The 14,496-nt window shown below is 39.8% G+C and overlaps 1 protein-coding gene across 20 annotated transcripts in view; it reads right to left on the bottom strand.

Moving 5' to 3' along the window:
• The window catches only part of NBEAL1 (neurobeachin like 1), a 312,588-nt gene that overhangs the window by 250,633 nt on the left and 47,459 nt on the right, over positions 1–14,496 (bottom strand). For 15 of the 20 annotated variants that reach the window (XM_077154757.1, XM_077154758.1, XM_077154762.1 and 12 more), the window contains one exon: positions 6,707–6,742. The exons of the other annotated variants lie outside the window; for them this stretch is intronic. In XM_077154757.1, coding sequence (XP_077010872.1) covers positions 6,707–6,742 — 36 coding nt within the window. The remainder of the gene's footprint in view (positions 1–6,706; positions 6,743–14,496) is intronic. 20 annotated transcript variants of the gene reach the window in all.

Below are 14,496 nucleotides of genomic sequence, written 5' to 3'. Positions count from 1 at the left end.
CATATTTGCCTTCAATATGGCAATGTTATTTATAACCCCACTAATGAGATACCATCATTTCTATCCATTCCCTTACATTTAAGTTCAACCTCATTGGGTAATCGTTCCCTTCTCTAGCTTTTTGTATACTTCTAGGGCCCCTCTACTCTACGGTATAAACCTTACAGGTTACCTTTACCAGCCAGCTTTTAAAAAGGGGAATTTATTAAACTGCAAGTTTACAATTCTAAGGCCGTGAAAATGTCCAAATTAAGGCACCAACAAGAGGTTATCTTCACTCAAGAATGCTAATGAAGTTCAGGGTTTCTCTCTCAGCTTGAAGGGCATGTGGCAAGGTCTGCTAGCTTTCTCTCTGGGTTTCTTGTTTCATGAAGCTTCCCCAAAGCGTTTCCCTTTTTCATCTACAAAGGTCTCTGGCTGCCTGGGCTCTAAAACTTTTTCCAAAATGTTTTCTCTTTTAAAGGATTCCAGTGAAGTAATCAGGACCCGCATAGAATGGGTGGAGTCACATCACCCTCTAATCAAACGTTAATACCCACAACTGGGTGTGGCACAACTCCATGGAGATAATTCAATCAAGCTTCCAACCTACAGTACTGAGTAGGGATTCAAAGAAATGGCTGCCATCTCAAGATGGATCAGGATTAAAATATGGCTTTTCTAGGGCACATAATCCTTTGAAACTGGCATACACATTTTGTTTATCCATTTATGTTTATGGTCACTTGGATTGTTTCCATCTTTTGGAATTGCGAAAAGTGCCACTATGAACAGATGTCTGTTCATGTCACTGTTTTCAGCTCTTCTGGGTATATACTGAGTGTTGATATTGCTTGGTCATAGGGTAACTCATTATTTAGTTCTCTGTAGAACCACCAAATTTATCTTCCACAGTGGCTATTATACATTCCCACCAGCTGGGAATAAGTGTTTCAATTTCTCCACATTCTCTCCAAAATTTGTAGGTTCCTTTTTCTTTAATAGCAGCCATTCTTATATTTCTGAGGTGACCTCATTGTTGCCTTGATTTGCATTTCCTTTACAGCTAATGAAGATGAGCATCTCTTCATGTGTTTTTTAGCCATCTGTATTTGCTCTTCAGAGAAATGTCTATTGAAATATCTTGCCTATTTTATAACTGGGTTGTTTGTCCTTTTGATGTTGAGTTGTATAATTTCATTATGAACCCATGATACCCTTACTCCCATTGAGTTGGCTGTTTCTTCACCTTTTTGATAAAGTCCTTTGAGGCAGAGAATCTTTTAACTTTATGAAGTTCCCATTTATCAATTTTTTTCTGTTTGTTGCTTGTGCATTGGATGTAAACCTTAAGAAGCTACCTCCTATTGCTAGATCTTGGAGATGTTTCACTATATTTTCCTCTAGGAGTTTTATGGTATTGGCTCTTATATTTAGGTCTTTAATCCATTTTTAATTAATTTTTGTATAGAATGTAAGTTAGGGATTCTCTTTCATTCTTTTGGTTATTGAGATCCAGTTCACGCATGCCCATTTATTAAAAACACTATTCTATCCCAGTCCAATGGATTTGGGGGTTTAGTGAAGATCAACTAACCATAGATTTGGTGGTCTATCTTTGGTACTCTTGAATCAATTATATTGGCCCATATTTTTTCTTTGTGCTAGTACCATGCTGTTTTGACCAAAGCCTTATAATAAGCTTTAAAGTCAGGAAGTGTTAGACCTCCCAATTAACTCTTCTTTTTTAGGATATCTTTAGCTATTCAAGGTCTATTTCTCTTCCAAATAAATTTGATAACTAGCTCTTCTAAGACTTTTAGCAATGTTTTGCAGTTTTTTGCATTCAAGTCCTTGTCATCCCTGGTTAAACTTAATCCTAGATACTCGATTCTATTGTTTGCTACTCTGAATGGAATTCTCAATTAGGCATTTCCTGTGTACAGAAACATTACTGATTTCTGTACATTAACCTTGTACTAGTCACCTTGTTGAACTTGTTATTGGCTCAAGTATCTTTGTCATTGATTTCTCAGGGTTTCCCAAGTATAGGAATATGTCATCTGCAAATAATGAAAGTTTTACATCTTCCTTTCCTTTTTAGATGCCTTTCATTTCTTTCTCCTGTCTGATCACACTAGCTAGGACTTCTAGTACAATGTTGAATAACACTGATGACAATGGACATCCTTGTCTCGTTCCCAATCTTAGAGAGAATGATTTCAATCTCTCACCATTAAGTATGATGCTGGCTATGGGTTTTTCATATAAGCCCTTTATAATATCAAGGAAGTTTCCTTCAATTCTTACCTTTTGAAGTGTTTTTATCAGAAAAGGATGCTGAATTTTGTTGAATGCTGTTCTAGTTTGCTAGCTGTCAGAATGCAATATACCAGAAACAGAATGGCTTTTAAAAAGGTGAATTTAATAAGTTGCTAGGTTACAGTTCTAAACCGAGAAAATGTCTCAATTAAAACAAGTCTATAGAAATGTCCAACCTAAGGCATTCAGGAAAAGATACCTTGGTTCAAGAAGGCCGACGAAGTTCAGGGTTTCTCTCTCAAATGAGAAGGCACATGGCAAACACAGTCAGTTTCTCTCTCAGCTGGAAAGGCATATGGCGAACACGGCATCATTTGCTAGCTTTCTCTCCTGGCTTCCTGTTTCATGAAACTCCCTGGGAGGCATTTTCCTTCTTCATCTTCAAAGGTTACTGGCTCGTGGACTTTCTGCTTTGTGGTGCTGCAGCTTTCTCTGCTCTGAATCTCCTTCATTCTCCAAAATGTTTCCTCTTTTATAGGACTACAGAAACTTATCAAGACCCACCCAAATGGGTGGAGACATGTTGTCACCTAATCCAGCTTAACAACCACTCTTGATTAAATCATATCTCCAGGAAGATGATCTAATTACAGTTTCAATCATACAATGCTGAATAGGGATTAGAAGAAACAGCTGCCTTTACAAAGGGGTTAGGATTAAAACATGGCTTTTCTAGGGTACATACATCATTTCAAAGCAGCCCAAATGCTTTTTCAGCATCAATCAATATGATCATGTCATTTTTCCTTTTGATTTGTTAATGTACTATATTACATTGATTGATTTTCTTATGTTGAACCACCCTCACATGCCTGGCATAAACTCCACTTGGTCATGATGGATACTTCTTTTAATGTACCATTGGATTCGATTTGCTAATATTTTGTTGAGAATTTTTGCATCTATGTTCATTAGGAAGATTCTTATATTTGTATGCTTCACGTTCTTTATCATTTCCCTGAAATCAAGCTGCATTTTTTCCATCTTTCTTGCCATTTGTTCTTTTGAAAGTTTAAGTACATTTGTCATGTGTTCTAATTTCCTTATTCTTTCTTTTGTCTCTTGAAATCTACTGTTATGAGCTTAATATGTTTTTAATATGCTAAAGTATCTTTCATTTCTGTGATGTTTGATATTTTTCTATTTATTCTTTCAAATTATTCTTTGTGATCCTCTAGTGTCTTCTTGGTATCCTTAATATCATTATGAACAACTTTAATTAGTTGTTCCAAATTCTGAGTCCCCTTGGATGATTTAATTTGGTCATTTGGCTGAGCCATACCTGCCTCTTCTTTATGCTCAATCAATTCTTCTTGATGTGTTTTTCCTTGTTCTAAATAAGCTTAATCAACTGTTTCCAATTCTGTGTCCCCTCCGGTGATTTGATGTGGTCATTTGGCTGAGCCATATCTGCCTCTTTATACTCCACCAGTGTCTTCTTGATGTCTTTTACCTTGTTCTAAACAAGCATAAGCAGCCATTCCAAACTGTGTCCCCTAACGTGATTTAATTTGGTCAATTAGCTGAACCATATCTGCCTGGCCCTTCACATGCTTTCTATCTTCTGTTGTCCGCAGGACATTTTAATGGCTTAAGATTATTATGCAAATTTACTTTCTTCCCACATTTTAGACTTTCTATATGCTTCTATTAGCTTTGACGGTTCCCTTTTGGATTTGTTTTGTCAGTCTTTCCCCATGAGACCAAGACTATAAGCTCAAGGCAGTTTTGGAATTCTAGTTAGGGCTTTGCTTGAGAGCTAGGCAGACAGGCAATTTGTCAGACTGGAGTTTTCTTTTCTCTACTGCAGATAGTGCTCTTCAGCCCTCTTGTTCCCTTAGGCCCACCCGACCCAGACTGCAGGTGCTGGCCAAATCAAATGAAAACCCAACAGGACTCCAGTAAGGGCTGCCAACAACAGCACACACCAAAATCTGCCAACCCTGGTTCTGCAGGATGAGCAGCATGCACACCAACAGAGACTTCTTCTGCATGGCTGATGTATTTAGTAGTTGCCAGACTCCCGCTGGGATTACACTGGTCTGTGGGACCAGGTATTTCAGTTTCACCTGCCCACAGCCAGTCTGAATTCTACAACCTTACTTTTCCATCTGCACATACCTGCAGTCTTCAGTCCTCCGTGGGGGGAAGGGCATGACACTAGGACCCAAACAGGTTTCTTTAGCAAGTTCGATGTCGGACTCACAAACTCCCTGTCTCCTCCTCCTTCCTGGGGAAGAACTCCCACCCCCCACCCCAGTGCTTGCCAAAAAACACACAAACCTAACGCCCACAGCAGCACTTCACAAGGGCAGGGAGTGGGCACTGTACCTTGACTAAGTGGAGTCTGTGTACAGGTAAAGCAAGATTGTTCTCTTCCAAGTTCACCACTGTCACTCCCAGCTACAAAACTGAAGGGAAAATCTTCCCAAGCTAGCTGGGGAAGTGGGGGGCAGATAAAGTTGTGATCAAGCACCCATACCATTCTCTCCATCCTAATTTCTCTGTTTTTTTTCACTCAGGACCTCCCTATGCAGGATAGCAGATCTTCCATGATTATTCACACCCTGGAACTACTATCTCAGTCATTTTTCTATCACATCTTTCATTTTTGCATGGAGCTGAAGCAACCTCAGCCTATCCTATTCCTCTAGCTCTAATCTGAAGGACAACTTAGCTGGATACAGAATTCTTGGCTGGAAGACTTTCTTATTCAGTATCTTAAATATGTCATACCATTGCCTTCTTGCCCCCATGGTACTTGTTGATAACTCCAAATTCAGTCTTTTGTGGTTTCCCTAGTACATGGTAGATCACTTTTCTTGTGCTGGTTTCAGGACTTTCTGCTTCTCTTCAACATCTAACAGTCTGATTAGTATGTGTCTTGGAGTACGCCTATTTGGATTTATTCTATTTGGGGTGTATTGGGCCCCTTAATTTGCATATTTATGTCTTTTATAAGGGTTCAGAAGTTTTGTCCAATTATATCTTGAACTAACCTTCCCAGCCCTTTACTCTTCTCTTCTTCTTCTAGGACACCAATGATTCTTATATTTGCACACCTTTTGTCATCCATCATTTCCCTGAGATCCAGTTCCATTTTTTCCATCTTTCTTGCCATTTGTTCTTTTTTGCACTCTATTCAATTGTTCTGCCTTTCAGCTCACTTATTCTTCCTTCCACTTCTTTGAATCTGTTATTGTGTGTCTCCTGTATATTTCTAATTTGGTCTATAGTATTTTTTCATCTCTATGAGATCTGCTATTTTTCTATTTAATATTCTTTATGCTCTTTTAGTGTGTTCTTGATAATCTTTATTTCTTTATAAATATCCCTGAGTAGTTGTTTCATATTGTTCCATATTCTGTGACCACTCAGTGCTTTGATTTTGTCATTTAGGTATTCCATTTCTGCCTGGATCTTCAACATGCTTTGTGATTTTCTATTATCTTTGAAGCATTTGATTATCTTAATAAGATTACTTTGCAAGTTGGTTGCCTTCACTTGTCTAAAAGTTTGTATTTATTTGGGTTTGTGTTGAAGGTCCCCTTTTGTATTTTGTTTGTCATCAATTCCCCAACAAACAAAGGACCGGATCTCAAGTAGGGGGTGCAATTCTACTTGGGGGTCTACTAAAGCTAGGCAGGGGTACATGGGTAGTTCAGTGGGAGAATGCCCGCCCACAATGTGGGAGACCTGGCTTGATTCTTAGTTCATGCACACACGAAAAAAAAAGAAAGAAAGAAAGAAAAGAAAAACCTCAACAATCATAGGCCCCAAAGCTAGAAGGAGACACACAAAAATATATTGGGAATGACCTCAGACTGGTGCCCACAGAAGAGAAAAAGAACAAAAAAATGGAAATAAAAAGTAAAAATAAATTTTCAAAGAAAGATTTAAAATTAAAAACTAGGCAAATAGGGAATTTTCCAGACTGCACTTACTGCTTCTTCCAAACAGATGGCGCTTGTTTTAGTTTGCTAAAGCTGCCAGAATGCAATATACAAGAAATGGAATGGCTTTTAAAAAGGGAATTCATCAAGATGCAAGTTTACAGTTCTAAGGACATAGAAACTAAGGCACCCAGAGAAAGATACCTTAACTCCAAAGAAAGGGCCAATAAAGTTCAGGGTTTCTCTCTCAGCTGGGAAGGCATATGGCAATGTCTGCTAGGATTCTTTCCTCATTCAAAAGCCTTCCCCAGGGGGATTTTCCTTCTGCATCTCCAAAGGTCTCTGGCTATGTGGGCTCTCTTGCACTAAAGCTTTTTCCAAAATAGTTTCCCCTTAAAGGAGTCAAGTAAGCAACCACATCTGGAATGGGTGGAGACACATCTCCATGGAAACCATCTGATCAAAAGTTACCACCTGGGCAGGCCATAGTGGCTCACTGGCAGAGTCCTCACCTGCCATGCCGGAGACTCAGGTTTGATTCCTGGTACCTGCCCATGCAAAAAAAAAAAAAGTTGCCACCCACAACCATGTGGGTCACATCTCCACAGAAGCAACCAAAAAGATCCCACCCAGCAATACTGAATGAGGATTTAAAACTTGGATTTTGGGGGTTAAAAGACAATTCAAACCAACACAATGCTCCTGAAACACCTCCTCCCCTCACACCTGCCTCTCCCCAACTGCAGCGGCTGGCTGGGCAAGATGGTGTGCACATCAGAGGGGCCGTTCACAGCATGCAGCAACATGGTGGCCAGTTCCAGTACATGGAATGGGGCAGTTGATAACTGTGTTAGTTAGATTCAGTTGTCAACTTGGCCAGGTGAGCGTACCTAGTCTGGTTGCTGCGGACATAAGCCAATGGTACGTGAACCTCATTTGTTGCTAATTACATCTGCAGTCGGCTAGGAGGTATGTCTGCTGCAATGAGTGACATTTGACTTAATTGGCTGGTGCTTAAATGAGAGAACGCAACGTAGCACAGCCTAGCAGCTCAGCATTCCTCATCTCAGCACTAGCAGCTCAGCCCAGGCCTTTGGAGATGCAGAAAGAAGTCACCCCGGGGAAAGTTGTTGGAACCCAGGGGCCTGGAGAGAAGACCAGCAGAGACCATCTTGTGCCTTCCACGTAAGAAAGAACCTCAGTGGAAAGTCAGCTGCCTTTCCTCTGCAGAACCAACAAAATAAATCCCCTTTTATTAAAAGCCAATCCATCTCTGGTGTGTTGCATTCCGGCAGCTAGCAAACTAGAACAATAACAATGCCTGGTGAGGGAGCTGATCACACAGCCTGATGGATCCAGCCACCCACAGTGCCTGACAGGATGACGATTTGCAGTCCTATGTGGAGTGACTGATCCCAGCACTTGGTAGTTGTAGCTTTTCATAGTGGGCAGCTAAACACACCTATGGGCCCTCCACGGGAGCTGCCAGCTGCGGAGCTGCGCAGGGCTGCTGGGACAGGCTGGATTAGAGGAATGTTCTGTTCCTCAGATCCACACTTTCCCATGTGCTGCCACTGTACCCAACATGGTTGTGGCCAAACGCTCATCCTACTCTCCCTGTCCCAATCTCCCCACCTCTCTCTACCAAGACCTCCCCCAAAATGTCAAAGACTCTCCTCAACCACTCACCACCTGGACTGCAGCCCCAGTTGTTTTTTTCTGTCCTCTGTCTGGTTGCCCCATGGAGCACAGGTGAAACCAGCCTACCCTAGTCCGCCATCTTCTCAGAAGTCCTGTCTGTCAATTGCTTTTAATCAGCACCCACCTACCTATAGTATCCCCAAGCCATGTCATTAGAAAAAGAAGAAAGGAAAACTAGCAAAAGGAAAGGAGAAAAGAAGTTTTAAAAAAAATGTAAAACTCAATATGAGCATCAACAGATTTGTTTAAAGTAATATAGCAATATTTTGTGACAACTGGATTCTGTGTAAGAAGACTACATGGTTCTTTAAGGGCAAAAGCCAGTCAGATGAGATTGGCTCCTTTTGTTTGTCTCTATCAATAAAAACTCTACCTACATTCAAAGTCGGAACTCCTGGGTACTAAGACCCACCTCTGTAAGATGAAGCAAATTGTTTAATCTCTGAAGATTCCCTTAAATTCATAAAATTGTAGTATCATCTGCCCTATTTCACAGTATTATAAAACAAAAAAAAATCTATGTGAAAGTGCTTTTTAAGTATGTAAAGAACTTTAAAAATGTAATATATTTTAAATATTTAAGATTTAAACCCTAGGAATACTATAATAAGCCACAATATACTAGTTTCCTTATCCATATTAAGAAACCATACAACTCTGAAGGAAAGCATCCTAAAGAGTGCTGTTCTAGTTTGCTAGCTGCCGGAATGCAATACCCCACAAACTGAATGGCTTTTTAAAAGGGGAATTTAATAAGTTACTAGTTTACAGTTCTAAGGCTGTGAAATTGTCCAAGTTAAAACAAATCTATAGAAGTGTCCAATCTAAGGCATGCAGGGAAAGACACCTTGGTTCAAGACTGATGACGTTCAATGTTTCTCTCTCAGCTGGAAGAACACATGGTGAACGTGGTGACATCTGCTAGCTTTCTGTCCAGGCCTATTGCTTCATGAAGCTCCATGGAAGGGGTTTTTCTTCTTCATCTCCAAAGGTTGCTGGCTGGTAGACTCTGAGGTTCTCTCGTCCTTCGGTCGTGGTTCTGCAGTTCTTTCCTTGTTCTCAAAAGGCACTCTCTCCAAAATGTCTCCTCTTTTATAAAATTCCAGTAAACTAATCAAGACCCATGTACAATAGCTGGAGACACATCTCCATCTAATCAAGTTTAATACCCACAATGGATTGAGTCACATCTCTATGGAGATAACCTAATCAGGTTTCCAACCTATAGAGTACTGAATAGGGATTAGAAGAAACTGTTGCACTCACAAGATTGATTAGGATTAAAGCATGGCTTTTCTAGGGTACATAAACCCTTTCAAACTGGCATAAGTGCCTGTAATTAAATGTCAATTATATAGTCTCTTCTTCAGATGCTTAATATAAATATTAATACTGATTATCTGTATTAGCTGAGTAAAAGGCTATTTCATTCACTGTGGACAGAAAAATCTGAAGCACATTACCAATATTCACATAAATGCATATGATAAAAACATTGAGACTCTTTCTGAATCACTATTGATCATAATTAAGAACACATTAATAAAAGAAATATCTGACTATAATTTAAATGATGCAAAAAAACAAATCATGAAGTACATTATGAACATACCAAAATAAACGTTTCATTTTAGTTTGGGCAAAATTTCACTCAGAGCTTTGTACTCTTTCATGCACTCTTATCTGTAGATGGTACTTGTGATGGTTAGATTCATGTGTCAACTTGGCCAAGTGATGGTGCCAGTTGTCTGGTCAAGCAAGCATGGGCTATCTGGTGCTGTGAGGACATTCAGTGGTCTTAAATCATGAGCACGCTGGTTGCATCCACAGCTGATTATATCTACAGTTGGCTAACAGGAGTGTCTTCTGCAATGAGTAACACTTTATCTTATTACCTTTTAAGGAGAATTGAGAAGAAAGAATCTCTCTGCATCAGTCAGCCAGTTCTCCTGGGGAGTTGCTGAGGACCTGCATCAAAGCTGCCAGCTCACGGCCTACCCTACAGATTTTGGACTCTTCCATTCCCACAACTGCGTGAGACATTTTCATAAATCTCACATTTACAGATATATCCTTTTGGTTCTGTTTCCCTATGAATCCTCATACAGCTTGCTACTGGGAGTGGTTGTTGAGAAACAGAATCCTAAAAACTGGCTTTTACAATTGATTTTCTCTCTCATTAGATTCAAAGGCACTAATGAGTCTACTTCTAATAATCAAGATGGCATTGACAGTTCGCAGTGTGAATTGGCAATGGAGATATGCAAAATATCACCATCTGATTCTGAAAATTATACAACACAAGGCTCTGAGTGATACTTTAACAAAGTTTTGTAGAGTTAAAAAGTATAATGACATTCGCTGGATATGTTATTTAAAAACATATTAAAACATTATTTATCTAGATATGCCAGATACAGTTATTTTGCAAAAGGAATGAGAAGGCTTCAAATTTGCAACTTAAGCACCGTATGAAAGATGTAAAAGTTTCTACATGTACTCTGAAGAAAAATCTTATTTCCTGTGGCCAAAGACTTGAGATCCCTGAAAACCAGACTCAGAGTCTTATAGTTCCAGTAGCAGATTTATAACATAGACCAAAATCTCAACCTTGCAGGGTGTCTGCTGTGAAAGCAAGGGCATTGATTGGAAAGGAGTGGGATCCTGAAAATTGGCATGCAGACATATTGATAATGATGGCAATGGGGATATGGAAACCCTAGATTCTGCTGAGTCTTTTATAGATAAACCTGTAATGGTCTACCCTGAGGAAGTGGCCGACCCATTTCCAGCCTGCCCTGAGGACACAGCTACCCTATGATGTCCAGCCTACCTTGGCCTCCAGTCTGCCCAAAGAAGTCTGCCATCCAACAACCTAAAGAGATTAGCACTTCAGTGCCTGCTAAATCTGTATAAACCTCCCCTGGGAAAACAGCCCTCACTCTTCTCTCTGGGGAGATTAATCTTATTTCACCAGATGAAACCGCAAGGGAATGCCCTGGGATCACTGACTTAAAAGAAACTTCTAATTATTTTCATGACCCACTCCCACCACACCTCTTTTGTTCTAGGCATATAACTAGACTTCAGTCCCCAAAGGCCCTGAAAGGTGAGGTACAAAGTGTGATCCAAGAGGAGATATGCTATACTCCAAGAGAACTGCATGAGTTTCCCATTGATAGAGAGAGAAATCAGGGGAATATGTGTGTGAATGGATATTAAGGGTGTGGCATAATGGTAGAAGGAATACAAAATTGGACTAGGGTGAATTTACTAATATGGGCCCACTAAGCAGAGATTCTGTATTCAATGTTGTAGCTCAAGAGTCAGAAAGGGCATAAACAGTTTGTTTGGGAGACTGGCTGGAACATGGATAAAAAAGTAGTCAACATTTCCTGAAGTTGAAATGCCAGAATTACCTTGGTATACTGTAGATTATGGGATCCAAAAGCTTAGAGAACTGAGATATTAGAGTCGATTTATCATAGGAGACTTGCTCACACACCCCAGGAATGTCCAGAGGACACACCTTTTACCACAACTGTGAGGAATAAATTTGTGAGACTAGCTCAATCACCCCTGAAGATGTATTTACCCTTTTCTGTAGATCAGATTTACTGTGGTAACTACTGTCACTGAGATGGAAACCTTAAACACAATGGGGATGATCAGATACCGAGCTGGCAGAAGCCACATGGTGGCGCTTAATCGCCAAAGACAAGGAATGTGGCTATCATAAAGGACAGCAGACTCAACACTCAAAAATACTCTGATTTGCAGAGATTTATGGCATTGGCTAGAAGATCATGGGGTACCTAGAAGTACAACAGATTGGCAGTCTATTAAATTCTTATTTGAGCTGTATAAGTAGAAGAGTTTTAGGTCAAGTGAATAAAAGTCTAACTTGAATTACAAAAACACAGAGTCATGGTCCCTTAATCAATTCCCAGACTTGAGACAGTTTACAGACACGGCACCCCTTGAATGAAGAGAAATCCAGGTACCCTTGGGGAAGGACCCTGCTACACTGCCACAGATTTATACTGATAATCTTTCTCCCAACCTTTTCCAAGGAGACCTATAGTCTTTCACCAGGGTAACTGTACATTGGGAAAAAGGAAATGATCAGGTATTTCGAGGATTAGACACTGGTTCAGAAGTGACATTAATTCCAGGACACCCAAAATGTCACTCTGATCCACCAGTCAGAGGGGGGCTTTTGGAGGTCAGGTGATCAATGGGGTTTTACCTCAGGTCCATCTCACAGTGGGTCCAGTGCCCCTGAATGAAAGGACAAAGAAGGAGACTACTTTACTGGTTGGGGTGATTGAGCCCAACTATAAAGGGGAACTGGACTACAACTATACAATGGAGGTAAAGAAGAGTTTTCCTGGAATACAGGAGACCCTCTAGTGCATCTTTTAGTACTACCATGCCCTGTGATCAAAGTCAATGGAAAACTACAACAACCCAATCCAGTCAGTACTACCAAAGGCCCAGTTTTGTCAGGAATGAAAGTCTGGGTCGCCCCACCAGGCAAAGAACCACAGCAAGCTGAGGCGCTTGCTCAGGATAAAGGGAAGATGGAATGGGTAACAGAAGAAGGCAGTGATAAAAATGAACCACACCACTAGACCAGCTACAGAAACGAAGACTGTAATGGCATGAATATGTCTTCCTTGCCTTGTAATGAGTACATCTGTGTTCTAGTTTGCTAGCTGACAGAATGCGATATACCAGAAATGGAATGGCTTTTATAAGGGGAAATTTATTAAGGTGCAAGTTTACAGTTTTAAGGCTGTGTGACTGTCCCAATAAAAGCAACTTTATAAAAATGTCCAAATTAAGGCACCAACAAGATGTTACCTTCACTCAAGAAAGGCCGATGGGGTTCAGGGTTTCTCTCTCAAATGGAAAGGAACATGGCAAATGTGGCAACATCTGCTAGCTTTCTCTCCAGGCTTCTTGTTTCATGAAACTCCCCCTGGGGCATATTCCTTCTTTATCTCCAAACATCTCTAACTGCATGAGCTTTGATAGTTCTCATGGCTCTCAAGCTCTCTTCAAAATATTTCCTTTTATAAGATTGCAGTAAATTAATCAAGTCCCACCTAGAATGGGGGAGTCATATCTCCCTCTAATCAAAGGTTAATAGTCACCATTGAGTGAGTCACATCTCCATGGAGATAATCTAGTCAAGTTTCCAACCTGCAGTACTCAATAGGGATTAAAAGAAACTGCTGCCTCCACCAGATGGATCAGGATTAAAACATGGCTTTTCTAGGGTAAACAATCCTTTCAAATTAGCATATTTTGTATTGGTACATAAAGCAAGTGCCTTTGTTTCCTCTCTGTCTTATCCACTTTATCATATGACTTAAATCGTATAGTTCATGTTATAGTATTTAAGTTATAGGATATCAAGTTTAAGAGTGAATATTACTCAAGTTCTTACACCCTATTCTGGAGAGATTTAGTGCATTTCTGGTTGTATGCTGGACAGCTAGGTATTGCTAGGTGAAAAGAAAAAAGCATTCAGAGATTAAGTATGGTTTCAGATGATGTGTGTATATGTCAAGTTGACAAGGGCGGACTGTGATGGTTAAGTTCATGTGTGAACTTGGCCAGGTTTTTGCGCCCAGTTGTCTGGCCAAGCAAGCACTGGTCTGTTACTATGAGGATATTTCATGAACTTAATCACAAGCAACTTGGTTGCATCCATGTGGATTATGTCTGCAGTTGGTTAAGGGGTGTGTCTTCTGCAATGAATGATGCTTAATCTAATGGCTTTTAAGGAGAACTGAGAAGAGAATCTCTCTCTCGCTTTGCTTCAGCCAGCCAGCCTCTCCTTGCTCATAAGGTCCTTGATTGCAGCAGCCACTCACAGACTGCCCTACAGATTTTGGACTCTTTCATCCCCACAGTTGTGTGACACACTTTGATAAATCTCATATTTACTGATATCTCCTACTGGTTCTGTTTCCCTGAGAACCCTAATACAGTACCAAAAAATCTCTCATTTTTATGCATATGTTTTTTTTTCTCCTGCTGAAGAACTAAAAAGAGGTGAATGGAAAAACCAGTGTAAATTCAAAATAATAAACAAAGATTTAAATACAACTGTTTCCTATATGAGGCTAAACTATTGCTCCTCACTTACCTAAAAACACATCGACAAAAACGAAAACATTAGATTTCCCAAAATTCCATCCTAGTTATTTAAAAGTATTTTCCTTTGTCTTTGGTTGTCCCAATTTCTATTTTCATATGTTCTTTATTTTAACAGGCAGTCTAAAAAACACTAGCTTTTAAAAGAGAAATCTATTCTTTTTACTAACTATAAAAGTGGGGTTTGGAGGGAGAAAGATCAAAGGTGATGGTGGAGTTATACAGAGGAGGTAGGTTTTAACAAATGACTACTATTACTGAATCATTATATTGATATTGCTTTTTGTCTCCAATACCTTAAGAGCAGTTAGAAGTAAAAACCTTAAATTGTGGAACGTAACCCATACCAAACTCCAAAATCTGTTCTACAACTAATTATTGTGATGTGATTTGAAATTTATTGCTTTTTTGTATATACGTTATTTTTCACAAA

The sequence above is a fragment of the Tamandua tetradactyla genome, chromosome 3 (assembly GCF_023851605.1).
Source record: "Tamandua tetradactyla isolate mTamTet1 chromosome 3, mTamTet1.pri, whole genome shotgun sequence".
Classification (NCBI taxonomy): Eukaryota; Metazoa; Chordata; class Mammalia; order Pilosa; family Myrmecophagidae; genus Tamandua; species Tamandua tetradactyla.
This window is presented reverse-complemented; position numbering and strand designations above follow the sequence as displayed.